This window comes from Cyclopterus lumpus, chromosome 3, assembly GCF_009769545.1.
Source record: "Cyclopterus lumpus isolate fCycLum1 chromosome 3, fCycLum1.pri, whole genome shotgun sequence".
NCBI lineage: Eukaryota > Metazoa > Chordata > Actinopteri > Perciformes > Cyclopteridae > Cyclopterus > Cyclopterus lumpus.
This window is the reverse complement of record NC_046968.1, coordinates 11,727,233-11,739,895: the sequence shown is the minus strand read 5'-3', so window position 1 is coordinate 11,739,895 and position 12,663 is coordinate 11,727,233. Positions and strand designations below refer to the sequence as shown.

The window sequence follows — 12,663 nt, the reverse complement described above, 5'->3', positions numbered from 1 at the left end:
CAGATGGAGTGCGGGGCATCCAGCTGTGGTGTTGTGCCTTGCTAGAGAATCCGCCTTCAGGCTCTCATCACACCTGTGTAACCGCAGCTGCACACACACACACACACACACACACACACACACACACACACACACACACACACACACACACACACACACACACACACACACACACACACACACACACACACACACACACACACACACACACACACACACACACACACACACACACACACACACACACACACACACACAAAACAACACTGTAGCAAACAAAAATAAATCCAAAACACGTTTTCATTTCTATTTTTTTTACTATTCAGGAAAACATGATCCGTTATTCGAGTGCACCAGCGTGTGTACAGCGCTCACAATAACAGCGTTTTCTCTACGATCCCATTTCAGTTCATTATTGTTCTACCACCACATTGTCTTTTATTTGGTTTAATGCGATTTAATTAAGCACGCTTTTGGATTCTGGTCACACCGCTCCATTAGTATTCTCTGATCAAACAATTTTCACCAATAACATCAGAATATACCAATAAAAGTGCTGAAAGCACTCTTCACAAACAGGTACCGCTGTGTATCAGTCATTTTATTGGAACAGTTAAACATCTAGTTGATGGAAAGGACACTGCGATCCAATGCTCAGTACTCGTATCGCTCTAAAATTCCCTGAATCAGATATCAGGAGGCAAAACATATATATAATCCAATAGGATCAGCGATCATACGATTAGCCTCAACTATGTGTCAAGAAATGTCATCGAGGTATCGGCCACATTGAGTGTTGAGTTATATCAAGTATTTTACACTACACTTACAATGTCCTTTAAACAAAAGTTTCAATTTTAATATTTGAATGGTGCCGACTAATCCACAATGCTGCTGTGAGGAAAAGTTTAAATAAGAAAAGAGGCAGCAGTAAATTATGGGCTGTGCATTTCTTCCCTCGGGGGTTTGGAATAATTTGTTCACAGTTTAAGCATGATGCTTTTTAGATGGCTAGGTGAGGCAAAGTGCATCCATACAAATGTATTATTAACATCTTAGTTAGGGAAAAAGTATCGGCAGATACTCGAGGTTGCCATATTGATATCAGTCTCAGACATGAATAAGGCAGATTGAACAGTTCTTCTGGGTGCAGACATTTCATAAACAGGAATATAACAACATTGTATTTTAGTCCCAGTTCTGTACTACATACACATTGTACAAAGTATGTACTATATCTTTATAGTACAATGTTTTTGCAGTTACTATACAAGATATCGCAAAACTGCCCCATAATGCTACAGTCACATGAACTTCAGAGAGAGAAAGATAGCAAAAAGTTGTTTTTTTTCCCCAAAGCTTTTATGCTTATTACTTTGTTTTCTGTCTCACTACCATCTGCATTTCCTTTGTCCGTTCCATTCTGGGACAACATGTCCATTCAGTCTGCATAGTAACTGTTTTGAGCACACTAACTTGTGTCATGTCTCCAGTGTGAACACATACTCAACCTACTTAGAGTCAACGCCACAATTACAAACCCTACAAAAGTGGGTCCTTTCAGGTTGCATAACAATTAACAGTACTTTACAACGTTTCAGATATTATAGGTCTGTCACATCGATATTGGTTAGTTTGAATTTGAATCTATTTTTGATGCCACTTCAGATCATTTTGGACACACATTTCGTGTGCTCTCGTGGAGTTTCATATTGCCTCAATACATAACATATCAAAAGGGATGATTTCCAGACCTCTCTTGCACAGTAACTGATAAACAATGCTAAACACAAGTGGCAATCAATGTAATAGATGTACCTTTGTAGCAGTGTTCATAGCTGTGATTAAGTTACTTCAGAGGTTAAGTCATTTTCTATGAGGTGTTTTTTCCATTACACTGTATTTCCTCTGTACACTTGTCTGATCTTAGGACAGCCGTGAAGTGGCGTACATCTGCACATTTTCACCAGGAACATCTATGTTGACATACATATGGAAGAGATCCAGTCATGGGAAGAAGTGTTGCAGGAGCTCCTTCTTGTTGACCTTGCCCATCTGATTCCTTGGTACCTCCTCCACCAGCAGCAGGCCTGTGGGGATGGTGTAGGGGGCCATGTGCTCCCTGCAATAAACACTGATGTTAAGACACTGAAGATTGTTTACTGCAGAAAGGAAGATAACGACAGACAAGCATTCACAACGACAAGAACAACACTGATCAATGAGCACACATGGATGGGAACATGCACACGCACGCATATGCAACAACAAAGAAAAAACATCAAAAAAGAAACAGAAAACAATTGCAAAACAAAGACTCGCCCTTTGGCAGAGTAGTCGAGATAAGAAAAGAAATGTCCTTCATACACTCTGCAGCTCTCTTCCCCAATATCCCCAATTCGCCTTCCAGACACAGACAATTCCCTTCTCGTACAAAACAATATAATCACTGTGAGATGAAAAAAAAAAAGGAACAAAAAAATAATAAAAAGAAAAACAGAAGGCTGGGATAATTAAAAGTGTTTTATTTTTTCGCTTTTGAGTGCACGGTTGTTACGTCAAGTCTTGAAGCCTGGAGCTTTTCTATTATCTTCTAACCTAGTTTGTTTGTTTGTTTGTGCGTATGTGTGTGTGTGTTCCTGTGTTCCTGTGTGCATGCTTGTGGTGCGAGTGAGCATAATGACTCATACTTCTGCCATCAAACACTCCTTTCAGCAGATGTCTCCGTCTCTCTGACTCAGTGAGTAAAGTGTGAGCGAGTATATGTGCATACATACACATCTCTGTAATGGGGCTTGCTTGTGTCACCAATTTCTCCCGGGTGTGTTTGTGTGTTTGTGTGTGCGTGAGCGTGTGTGTTCAAGGCAGTGTGGGGCACAGAGGGTGTGATAGAGATTCAGACTGACAGCTGAAGCCAGGGCACTGAAGAGTGAGCATCCATCTCCTTGTCTATGTCTCATTTGATCTCCCTCTCACTCCCTCTCCCCTGCACCCTGGCCTCAGCAGTGGGCTGTGTGCTGGCACTGCCTGTCTGATGGCAGCAGCAGCATGCGTGTGTGTAAAAGTGTGTGTGTGTGTGTGTGTGTGTTAACCTGAGTCACAAGCAGTAGTAGTAAGCCACCATGCTGGACCAGCAGGCCACAACAGTAAGATCTAAAACCCCACACTATATGCCTGCCCCCCCCCCCCCCCCCCCCCCCCCCCCCCCCCCAACACACACACACACACACACGTCAGAGGTGGGTGGCAGAAAGATATTGTTATGGACCAAAACAGATGGTGGGAAAGTGAAGAAACTAAAATTATATAGTTGGTGAGTAGAAGAGAAGGAAAAGATGGGGAGTGTTTGTGCCTTCAGTCACTCCAATGCAAAGGGCTGCATGTCACCACCAACTGTCTGTGTTAGACAAAATAAACTCTACTGACATTTAGAAAGGGCAGAAAAGAAAATCAGTTTGTACGTAAGACAAAGCCTTTCGTAACAACCATTTGTTCGCTCCATGCGCATCTCTCTCTTTTTCATTTTCTGTCTTTCCTTCAGCTCCCCTCATTAGTCCATCTCTGGCCTCTCTTTCTCTCACACCCTTCATATTGATCTGCAGACTGCAGGTCGCTGGGGATGTGTGTGCTGAACTGTAGAGTCTGCATTGGGAGCCTTCATTTGTTTACCACAAGACTGACAAAGAGCTACGGAAATCAGCGTAACAAGATTTAACCAAGACGGGGCCAGCAATCCTTTGTAATTATGGGATATGGTGCTCTTTTTGTGTTTGTGAATTCAGGATGGTGGATTGGTTGCAAGTTATTCAGGTCACAGTCTCTACTGGTGGTACGGTGTGGAGACCACCAAGATGCTATGAGAGAGAATTTTATCAGTCAACTTCTTCCAGGAATGTGAACTTGTGCTGCTTTGCTGAGTTTGCATTTTCTTTGCTGCAAATGAATAAAGGGGTTGTGTTGTTTCATGCAATGCTGTTGTCCATCTAAAGACAACCGTAGACAGAAACTGACATGCATGTATTACACACACACAATAACAGCAACATGTAATCAGAGCTAAGCAACAGGCGGTGTCTACTGGAGAGAGATGATCTAGCTGAGAGTCACAGTACCTTGCCCAGGACTTCAACTCTGGCAGGGTCAGCGTCTGCCCATTCTTCAGCTGCACCACTGCAGTGACTTTCTGACCCCAAGTGGCATCTGGGGCCCCAATTACAGCCACATCTGCAAGGTTAGAAATTACACAGGCAGACATGTTGTTGTTAAGTTTCAACTGCTCACATCCTATCATCTTGCAATGCAGTGTGTAGGTATTAGGACGTTGCCACGCCGCACTTCAGCACATTTGAAAAGGATTTACATTTTAAAATAACTGGGGTTTAGAGAGTTGACTTTTATGTTTAAGTAGAGGGTGTTTACATGCACATCAGATGGACAGTGGAGGAATTGAAGTCCCTTTTCTCAATAAGTCTATTCATTTTAGGGAATAGTCTATAAAAGTCCACTGTTTAATCTTGAAAAACTCTACTAAAAGGGCTACCAGCCCTCTAAGTGTTGACCTATCATTGATGACGCCCTCTAATCCATTGGCACTTTAATTCAATGCGCTACTGCAAACCAAGTCTACCTACGGGTACAAATAAAGTAACATAACCTAACCTAACGGAACAGAGCCAAAATAACAACAAAAACAACAACAACATCATACTAACAGACTAAACCTCTACAGCTCTTTTACCTATGATGTCTGGATGAGCCAGGAGGTGACGCTCCACCTCGAGTGCACTGATCTTGTAGCCACCACTCTTGATGATGTCAACACTGCTGCGGCCCATGATCCAAAACACACCGTCTTTGTAGACAGCGATGTCTCCTAGAAGACACGACCATACAAAGAGAGGCAGTGCAAAAGAATTAAGAATGAAACAAATTAGAAAAAGGACGTATTGACATTTTTTTAAAGAAGTCATAGGTTATAATGGTGATTTATTTTGCATTTTTAAACAAAACTAAGGGTCTTCAGGCTGCTTTCAGCTAAATGCTGATGTCATATGATAATATGCTGACAATGGTTTAAGCCATCTGCTGGTGACGCTACGGGAATGGTTTGGGATTTATTAATTTTTAACGTTGATCCATCCGATAGTTGTCAGATATTTCATGCGGCTAGCATTGCTAAAAATAAACACAAATCGGGCAAAACTGAGTTGATTGAAACAATAGCATTTGAACTTAATTATCTTCCATTCTGACCTTTACGACTAGACACAAGGAATATAGGGTGAGTACATTTGGTTGAAGAGATGTATGTGCGTATGTAAGCATGCGTGTGTGATTGAGACCAAAGGGTCAGACTGCAGAGGATGGATGAGTGTTTTTAAGATCTCCTCACATCAACCTCCACACACACACACACACACACACACACACACACACACACACACACACACACACACACACACACACACACACACACACACACACACACACACACACACACACACACACACACACACACACACACACACACACACACACACACACACACACACACAGTGTCTGGGGGACAGGTGTGGGGGAGGATGAGTACAGTATGTGGGATGAGGGGCTCAGCTGGGCCTGGGGATGACGAGCAGAGGAAATGGGTCAGTATGGATGAGTGGAGAGAGACAGAGGGGGAGACAAATGGACAGAGGAGGAAAAGAGTGGAGAGCAGAAAAGCAGGTACAGGAAGGAGTCCGTTTGGATTATTACAGGTGGTACGTCTACAGCTGGGACCGAGGAGGGAATAGTGTGTGTGTGTGTGTGTGATGCTGTGATGAGGTTAAGTGGACACTGTAGTTAAGGTTGGAGGGGTGAATAGAGGGGGTGGACTCAGAGGTCAACAAAAGGTCAGGGATAGGGGCTGCGGCTGTAGCTGCAATACAACTGAGGACAATTCATCTGCTGAATGGATAAGGAGGAATTATATTCCACAATTACACACAAATATACACCAAGGGTTTTTTACTTTTAAGGCTAATTTTTCTACACAAATATTATACTACAAATAAAAAAAATCTTAAAATAGGCACATTTATTGAATTGTAGAAATAATGTTTTGGTTACAGAGCCTTTTCAGACATACTGATTATATATATATATATATATATATATATATATATATATATATATTGAATTAATATATGAAATGCAATAAAGTACTATAAATACTATTGGTAATAAAACATTATGACATCTTCTCACCTAAGTAATGTATTTCCCAAAATGTTGGACGATTCCTTTATTTCTTATGAGGTTTGGTGCTGCACGGAGGAGACTTTGCACTCATCCCCTCATTTACAAAACCCTGGATACGCCCTGCTGGGGGCATTTCCACCAGGTTAAGCTTTGCGTGTTTGCAGAAACTACAGCAGGAAAAGTCCACACCGGAAATATTGAATCAAAAACTGAAAGGACTGGCCTCACCTCACTTAGAATCAACACGATGAAGCATGTTAGGAGAATAATTGTATTTTGATGGTGTCTGTTTTAACTGCCAGCTTCCATCTGTCCTCCACTCCATCACTTAATCTAATTTCTCTGTCTCTAGTCTAACCCCCGTATGCATCTATCAATGTTACATTGTTGTCCACTTTTTCAGTGTCAGCCAAATACACACAACTATGCTTTTCAAATATATTTTTTTTTGGTTCCATCCTTGCCCTTCATTTTTTTCTCACTATCTCTGGAGCATCTCTCATCACATCTCGCCTTTCCTTCTCTCCACCTATCTTCACTGTCTCTTCTTCCCCCTCTTGCCTCTCCGCTTCAGCATCAATAGAGGGCCCATCTGTTCCCATACATCACGCACTTCATTTCAGTTTATTAGCTGGGATAAATCATAAATATTTCATTATACATCACGGGCGGCTGTCGCCTGCACACCGACAATTTATCACCGCTGCCCTCTCTGCCGGCTTTCAACGGCGGCTATAAGCTTTCCAGTCTATTAAACAAGATTGATACAGTGTGTAAATTTAGATATTGGGAATTTCTTCACAGACCACTGCTCCGCACTGATAGGCCAGGGTAACAGGGGAGGGGAGGGAGAAGGGAGGGGGAGCAGAGGGAGGGAGTAGAGAAGCTTGGTTGGGTGTTAACATCACAAACAGTAGTCACAGTTTCCCCTATTCTCCTCCTCTTTTGGATGGGGGGGGGGGGAATAATGTGTTTACAGCTATGTAGCTCTGTGTCATCTAATGCAGATAGATGAGGAAAAATAGCAGTTTGCATGCATATTGATAAGCTGTTAGTGTGTCCTGTGTGTGTATACTTGATCTGAAAATAATAAAATGTGTCCATCTGCTTGCAAATGTTTAAGTGTAAGGGAAGGAAACGGCATTAATGAGGCAACGTTTGACAAAAGGGTTGAAAAGAAACACTCAAGACAACATACTTGAATTGAGTTTGAAGTACTTATACAGGACTCTTTGACCTTGTCTCTTTGAACAGGAGGAAATAACGAGGGAAAGAACAGCATGTTTGGAGAGAGGCACAAGAGGGAATAGTGATTGGAGAACACAGACCGATAAAAGAGGAAAGAAGGGCGGGAGAGCGATTGTTGGGAACTGTGTTACACGCACACGCACACACACACACACACACACACACACGCACACAACTTCAGGCATCAGAGACTCTCTGCCATTATGTGTTATGGCGTCGGAGGCAGATATGGCCGAATGGCTTTCTTAATTAAAACGATAAGAAGCCTAATTGCACTGGGCTTTCATCTCATTCTGAGGCATTAAAGAAAGTGAAGGCACACAGTGTGGAAAAAAATAAAGAAATAAAAACAGTTCAAGACTTTAATTGGAGGATGGAGGGCAGAGAAAACTTCCATCATGTCTTTCAGAGAGGAAGAACATGATATTAACTCGCTCTGCAGAAAGCATCATCCTGTTACGGCGTAATTAAAATCAACACTAAATTTGAAGTCATCATTTATAATTTTTTCTTAACAGGAAAAACAACATGGCGCAAAGAAGTGTTTGAAATTCGAGCCACAGACGTTTTTCAGAGTAACACAAAATTGCCAATTTTGTCGGAGCGTGACATTTTAACATCTTTTAACAGAACTCTAGTGATTGGCCTTCAGTCCTGCTGACATCTTTTTGGTTGCTCAAAGAAGTCGACAGCGGTGTCGTTCTTGACGCGAAACCAAGCCTATTACATTGAACAAACTAGAGGAAAGAGGAGAAATATGAATAGTCTGCAGCGAGAGGGGAAGAGCCAGTTGTAAAGGCAACTCTAAAGATGTAACAATACATCATAAAACATGTTGCGTCCATACTGCAGAAAACAGAAATATAACCTTTTACTGTACCTGGAATAAAACGCACAATGTATTCAACAAAATGTTGATCATGCAAAGTCTATTTAATATTTAGTCTCATGACCACATGCTTTTAGGTAAGATCCGTCTGGCTGCACCAGGCTGTTGGCTCTTTACCCATCAAACACACTGTTTGCCTTTCTCCCTCAGCACACACTCATCGAACTCTCAGATCTGGCAGGGAAGCAGCATGGGGGCTCCACCGTGATGGCACCATTTATGTTGCCTCAGAAAATGTGAACTCTGATTTGACACAATTCAGAAATAGCTTTGGGGTATTTTCCAGGCTTTCCCCAAATAATGTATTGCTGTCATTGATTGATTTCTGATTGAGTGCACTTATGTGCTTTGGCAAAAAAGTAATTGCAGAGGTCTTGACCTCGATTATTCAAAACTACACGGACGCACACATAGTCTGGACATGTTTCTTTGCCTCGACAAGAAGTGCGAGAAAGAAAAGGGCAGCGTGTGACATATGACAAAGGTCAACATCGCAAAAACACTTCAGCCCGTTTGCCACTAGCGTCGCCGCTGGAGGTGTCGGGGAAAGGCAGAGACAACTGGAATTGCGCAAAAACATTTTTTTGTGGCGGTGACAGAAGTCATCTATTAGTTCTTCAGGACCTTCAAGCCCGTAACATATTTCTGCTGTAACAGAAGTAAATAAGTGTTATACGAGTGTTTGTAACTATGTGATTTGAGCCTGACCTTGATCTCACCGCGTGTGTTTTGTGTGCACACTACACTCAAGCCTGGAGATGTGGCTTCAAAGTGCACACTGGTCAAATGTCCAGATTCATATAATCGTCTCACTCTGGCTTTGGCGTACTGTAGTGCTCAAACTCAGACTGCAACAGTTCTAGAAAAAGGAGAGAAACTTTGAGTGTAGCTAAAACATTTAATTACAGGCACTCAAGTGGGTGGTAAAAATGTTAAAGAATTTTATAAATATGGGCTACTAAATTATACCAAATAAACATATACATATTTGGATTGTAATGTTACAGATATGTTAATATCTGTAGTGGGAGACGGGTAAGTAAAAAACCCGTCTGACGGAGGGTGAACCAATTGTCGGTCTTATTCATAAAAATATTACAGCAGTGGTCATCGCTGACACACCTGGCTAAGATCTGCACTCTACTGAGTGACCCTTTGTAGCTCAATTAATAAGTGCATTGAAGTCCTCTGTATACCATCTCTGCAGACGCCTAGGCTTGTTAAAAACCCATTGAATAGTTCCACAAATTACACGTGTTTTTCCTTTTCAGATACTAATTATCAGCCATGATGTGTTTATACATGCACTAGGATCACTGAAGAGCCTAAAGTGAGGAGATGCTTCTCTTCGGCTAGAAGACACAAGTGGAGTCACAGCCTTTCACCACGCTCGGCTAGACCTGAACTCTCACACCGCGGGTTAAAGCTGAGTGTCCTCCATCATCACCGAGGAGAGGAGAGCCTTATCTGCACAGAGATGTGAGAGGTCTAGATGAGAGTTGTGCCTCTTCTCAGAGTGACTGTAAACACTTAGCATATATGAATAGTAATGTTTCACATTAAAGCCCCGATGCCGAGATGGAAGAGTTAATGAGGATAAATAACAGACAGCCAAGCAGTGAAATCTGCGCTCTGACATTATTTATCATCCTTAACTTTTGTCACAGCTCTTTTTTTTGGTAATTAATATCGTACAAGAAAGCACTTTGCACTTGGATGAACGATCTAATTTGTTTAATATAATGCCATTAAAGGAGCTTGAATTGCTTTGTAATAGTGTGGCTGATTATATTCCGTGCTGGGATGCCTCTCCACCAGCAGATAACAAGCTGAACTTGAGGATGGATGTCTCAGATCGGCCATGTTCATCAAGCAAACTACTTAACTGTCGTTTACATGGTCCTTCTCTGCACTGAATCACACACATCTGATAGTTAACCAAGACACATGGCTTTCCAGAAAACAGCCGCCGATGACTTAGCCTGAACACTCGGCAAACCAGATTTCAAAACTCAAGAAAAAGGGTAAATACCAGTTTTACCACCACTAAATTGTCTTTTCCGAGGTTTGCTGCAGAAAAAATATACAGACAACAAAGTGGCAGCTGCTTCACCAGTTTGCCAAACACTGCTGGAGTTTAGTGGCTCATATGAAGCAGTGTTCCCCTGCATGTACCTGCGACCGGCGTGCATACACGGGGGGGCTGGTTTGAACATAATGCTGGGAGCGTGGGGTGTTGGTGCTCTGACATTGGAGTTAGGAGGACACAATATGACTTGAGGTGAAATATGACATTGGGAACACTGAGGGGCAGGAGGCAGGCAAGAGGAGAGCACAGCTGGGAGGAAAAAAGAGCGATGCACAAATTACTAGTGATGGCTCTGCAGGATATGAGCCACACTTCTGTTTGTCTGTCTGTCTGTGGAGAATTTACCCTGCAGACCTGAAGCTCACCTTTACAGCTGGGGTTACATCTCTCTCAGCCACACACACACACACACACACACACACACACACACACACACACACACACACACACACACACACACACACACACACACACACACACACACACACACACACACACACACACACACACACACACACACACACACACACACACACACATCAAACGTGTTTTAACATTTGTAAAAGAAGGCAGAAACACACAGAACGTTCACAATAAAAGTTTGGCAGGTGCATCCTAAAATACTTGTGGAAATGGTTTTAGTTGCAACAACAGACAAATCATATTTTGACACCCTCATTGCCAATTGTGGCTCTTATACATGATTCAGTTGGCTCACACAAGAAGGTTGTGTGGGAATAAGACATTTAGAGTTTAAAACTAAGGGGAAATGACAGCCTTTTAGTCCCTTTGTTCACTTTTTTTAAAATTCTGAGCATGAGTCTCTCCAAGTTAATCAAATTAATAATTAAACATCAGATAAGGCAGGGTTAACACACACACACACACACACACACACACACACACACACACACACACACACACACACACACACACACACACACACACACACACACACACACACACACACACACACACACACACACACACACACACACACACACACACACACACACACAGCTTCCGCTAAATCGCTAATGCCTCAGCTTACCTCTCTTCCCACAAGTCCTTATTAATTTATGTATTCATACATATATTCATGGTTTATTTCAGTACATCATAATTCATTCCGGATGGAGTACCAGGCTCTCTTGGCTGGAAGGTTACGACTGAAGCCACATCTACAACACCGATTTTAGTCCATCTCTTGCTTTTTTTCCCCTCACCTTCGTTGCCCCCAACTTGAAGTATTTACATGTGGTCATCAAATCCATCAACAACAGCCCCTCGCCTGTCTGCCGCTCTGGGCGAGCACAAAAAGAGGGCTTAAAAAGGCGAGAGGGGATGAATGTGTGCCGAGATGTTCATGAAGACGAGTGGAAAGTGAGAGTCCTCCGGAGAAGGTGACAGCTTGCCTATAGAGCTGCCAGTCATGCTACACAGCACCCACTCGCGCTGGAGGAGACACCTCTGGCCAGCCGAGAACGTATCGATCTAAACTCTCCCACTTCTTATGTTCCACTTTTCTTCTCTTTCCCTTTGTCTCCTCTTCCTATTGGCCTGTCAGTCTCCCCTCTAAGTTGTATTTACTTCTCAGACTTCATGTTCTACTTTGTGTCATCCACACTGTGCAAACAGAATGGGGTTTTAAGTCATTTTCAACTGCGATGGATTTGAAACCACTTGTGTTTTTATTTCAGCGGCATGCAGTTCTGCCGGCTGACCAAGTGCTCTATTTAATCCATCTTTGGATAACTGGGAGGGATATGACTTTCCTCAACAGTAAGTGCATTTCCATCAACCTGTTTTTAGTGCAAATGCCAGAGAAATATTGTGTACAAATATTTTTTACTTGGCCGAGGTGGAAAAGTTGATGCATTGATAAAAAGAAAATGTGTCAAAGTACAATGGAAACAGACTTAGCGAATAAATAATGATGTACATGAATCATGCCACTTAGAAGTCCACTGAAGCTTCAGTTTCACAGTGAGGAGCGATAAAGTGGCTGTAACTCTCCTCAAATTGAACCATCCCCGACTCTTTTAAGTACCATATCTTGATACGCGTCTTCTTGAATGGCTCAATGGTACCCGACTAGAGATTATGCACCACAAACTCTTTCTCAATGCGCCTAATTCGGAATGATTGCATAACAGTAGTGGGTGGAAACATACACAATTTGCGATTTCTTTTGTGG

The 12,663-nt window shown here is 42.4% G+C and overlaps 1 protein-coding gene across 2 annotated transcripts in view; it reads right to left on the bottom strand.

Annotated features, from left to right (window-relative positions):
* Positions 1-317: 317 nt before the first annotated feature.
* Positions 318-12,663, bottom strand: part of acsf3 (acyl-CoA synthetase family member 3) — a 28,009-nt gene continuing 15,663 nt past the window's right edge. The window contains exons 8-10 of one of the 2 annotated variants that reach the window (XM_034529441.1): positions 4,739-4,873; positions 4,113-4,224; positions 318-2,122 (exon numbers count right to left, since the gene is read on the bottom strand). In XM_034529441.1, coding sequence (XP_034385332.1) covers positions 2,008-2,122; positions 4,113-4,224; positions 4,739-4,873 — 362 coding nt within the window. In that variant the 3' untranslated portion in view covers positions 318-2,007. The remainder of the gene's footprint in view (positions 2,123-4,112; positions 4,225-4,738; positions 4,874-12,663) is intronic. The other variant, XM_034529442.1, reaches the window with a different exon arrangement.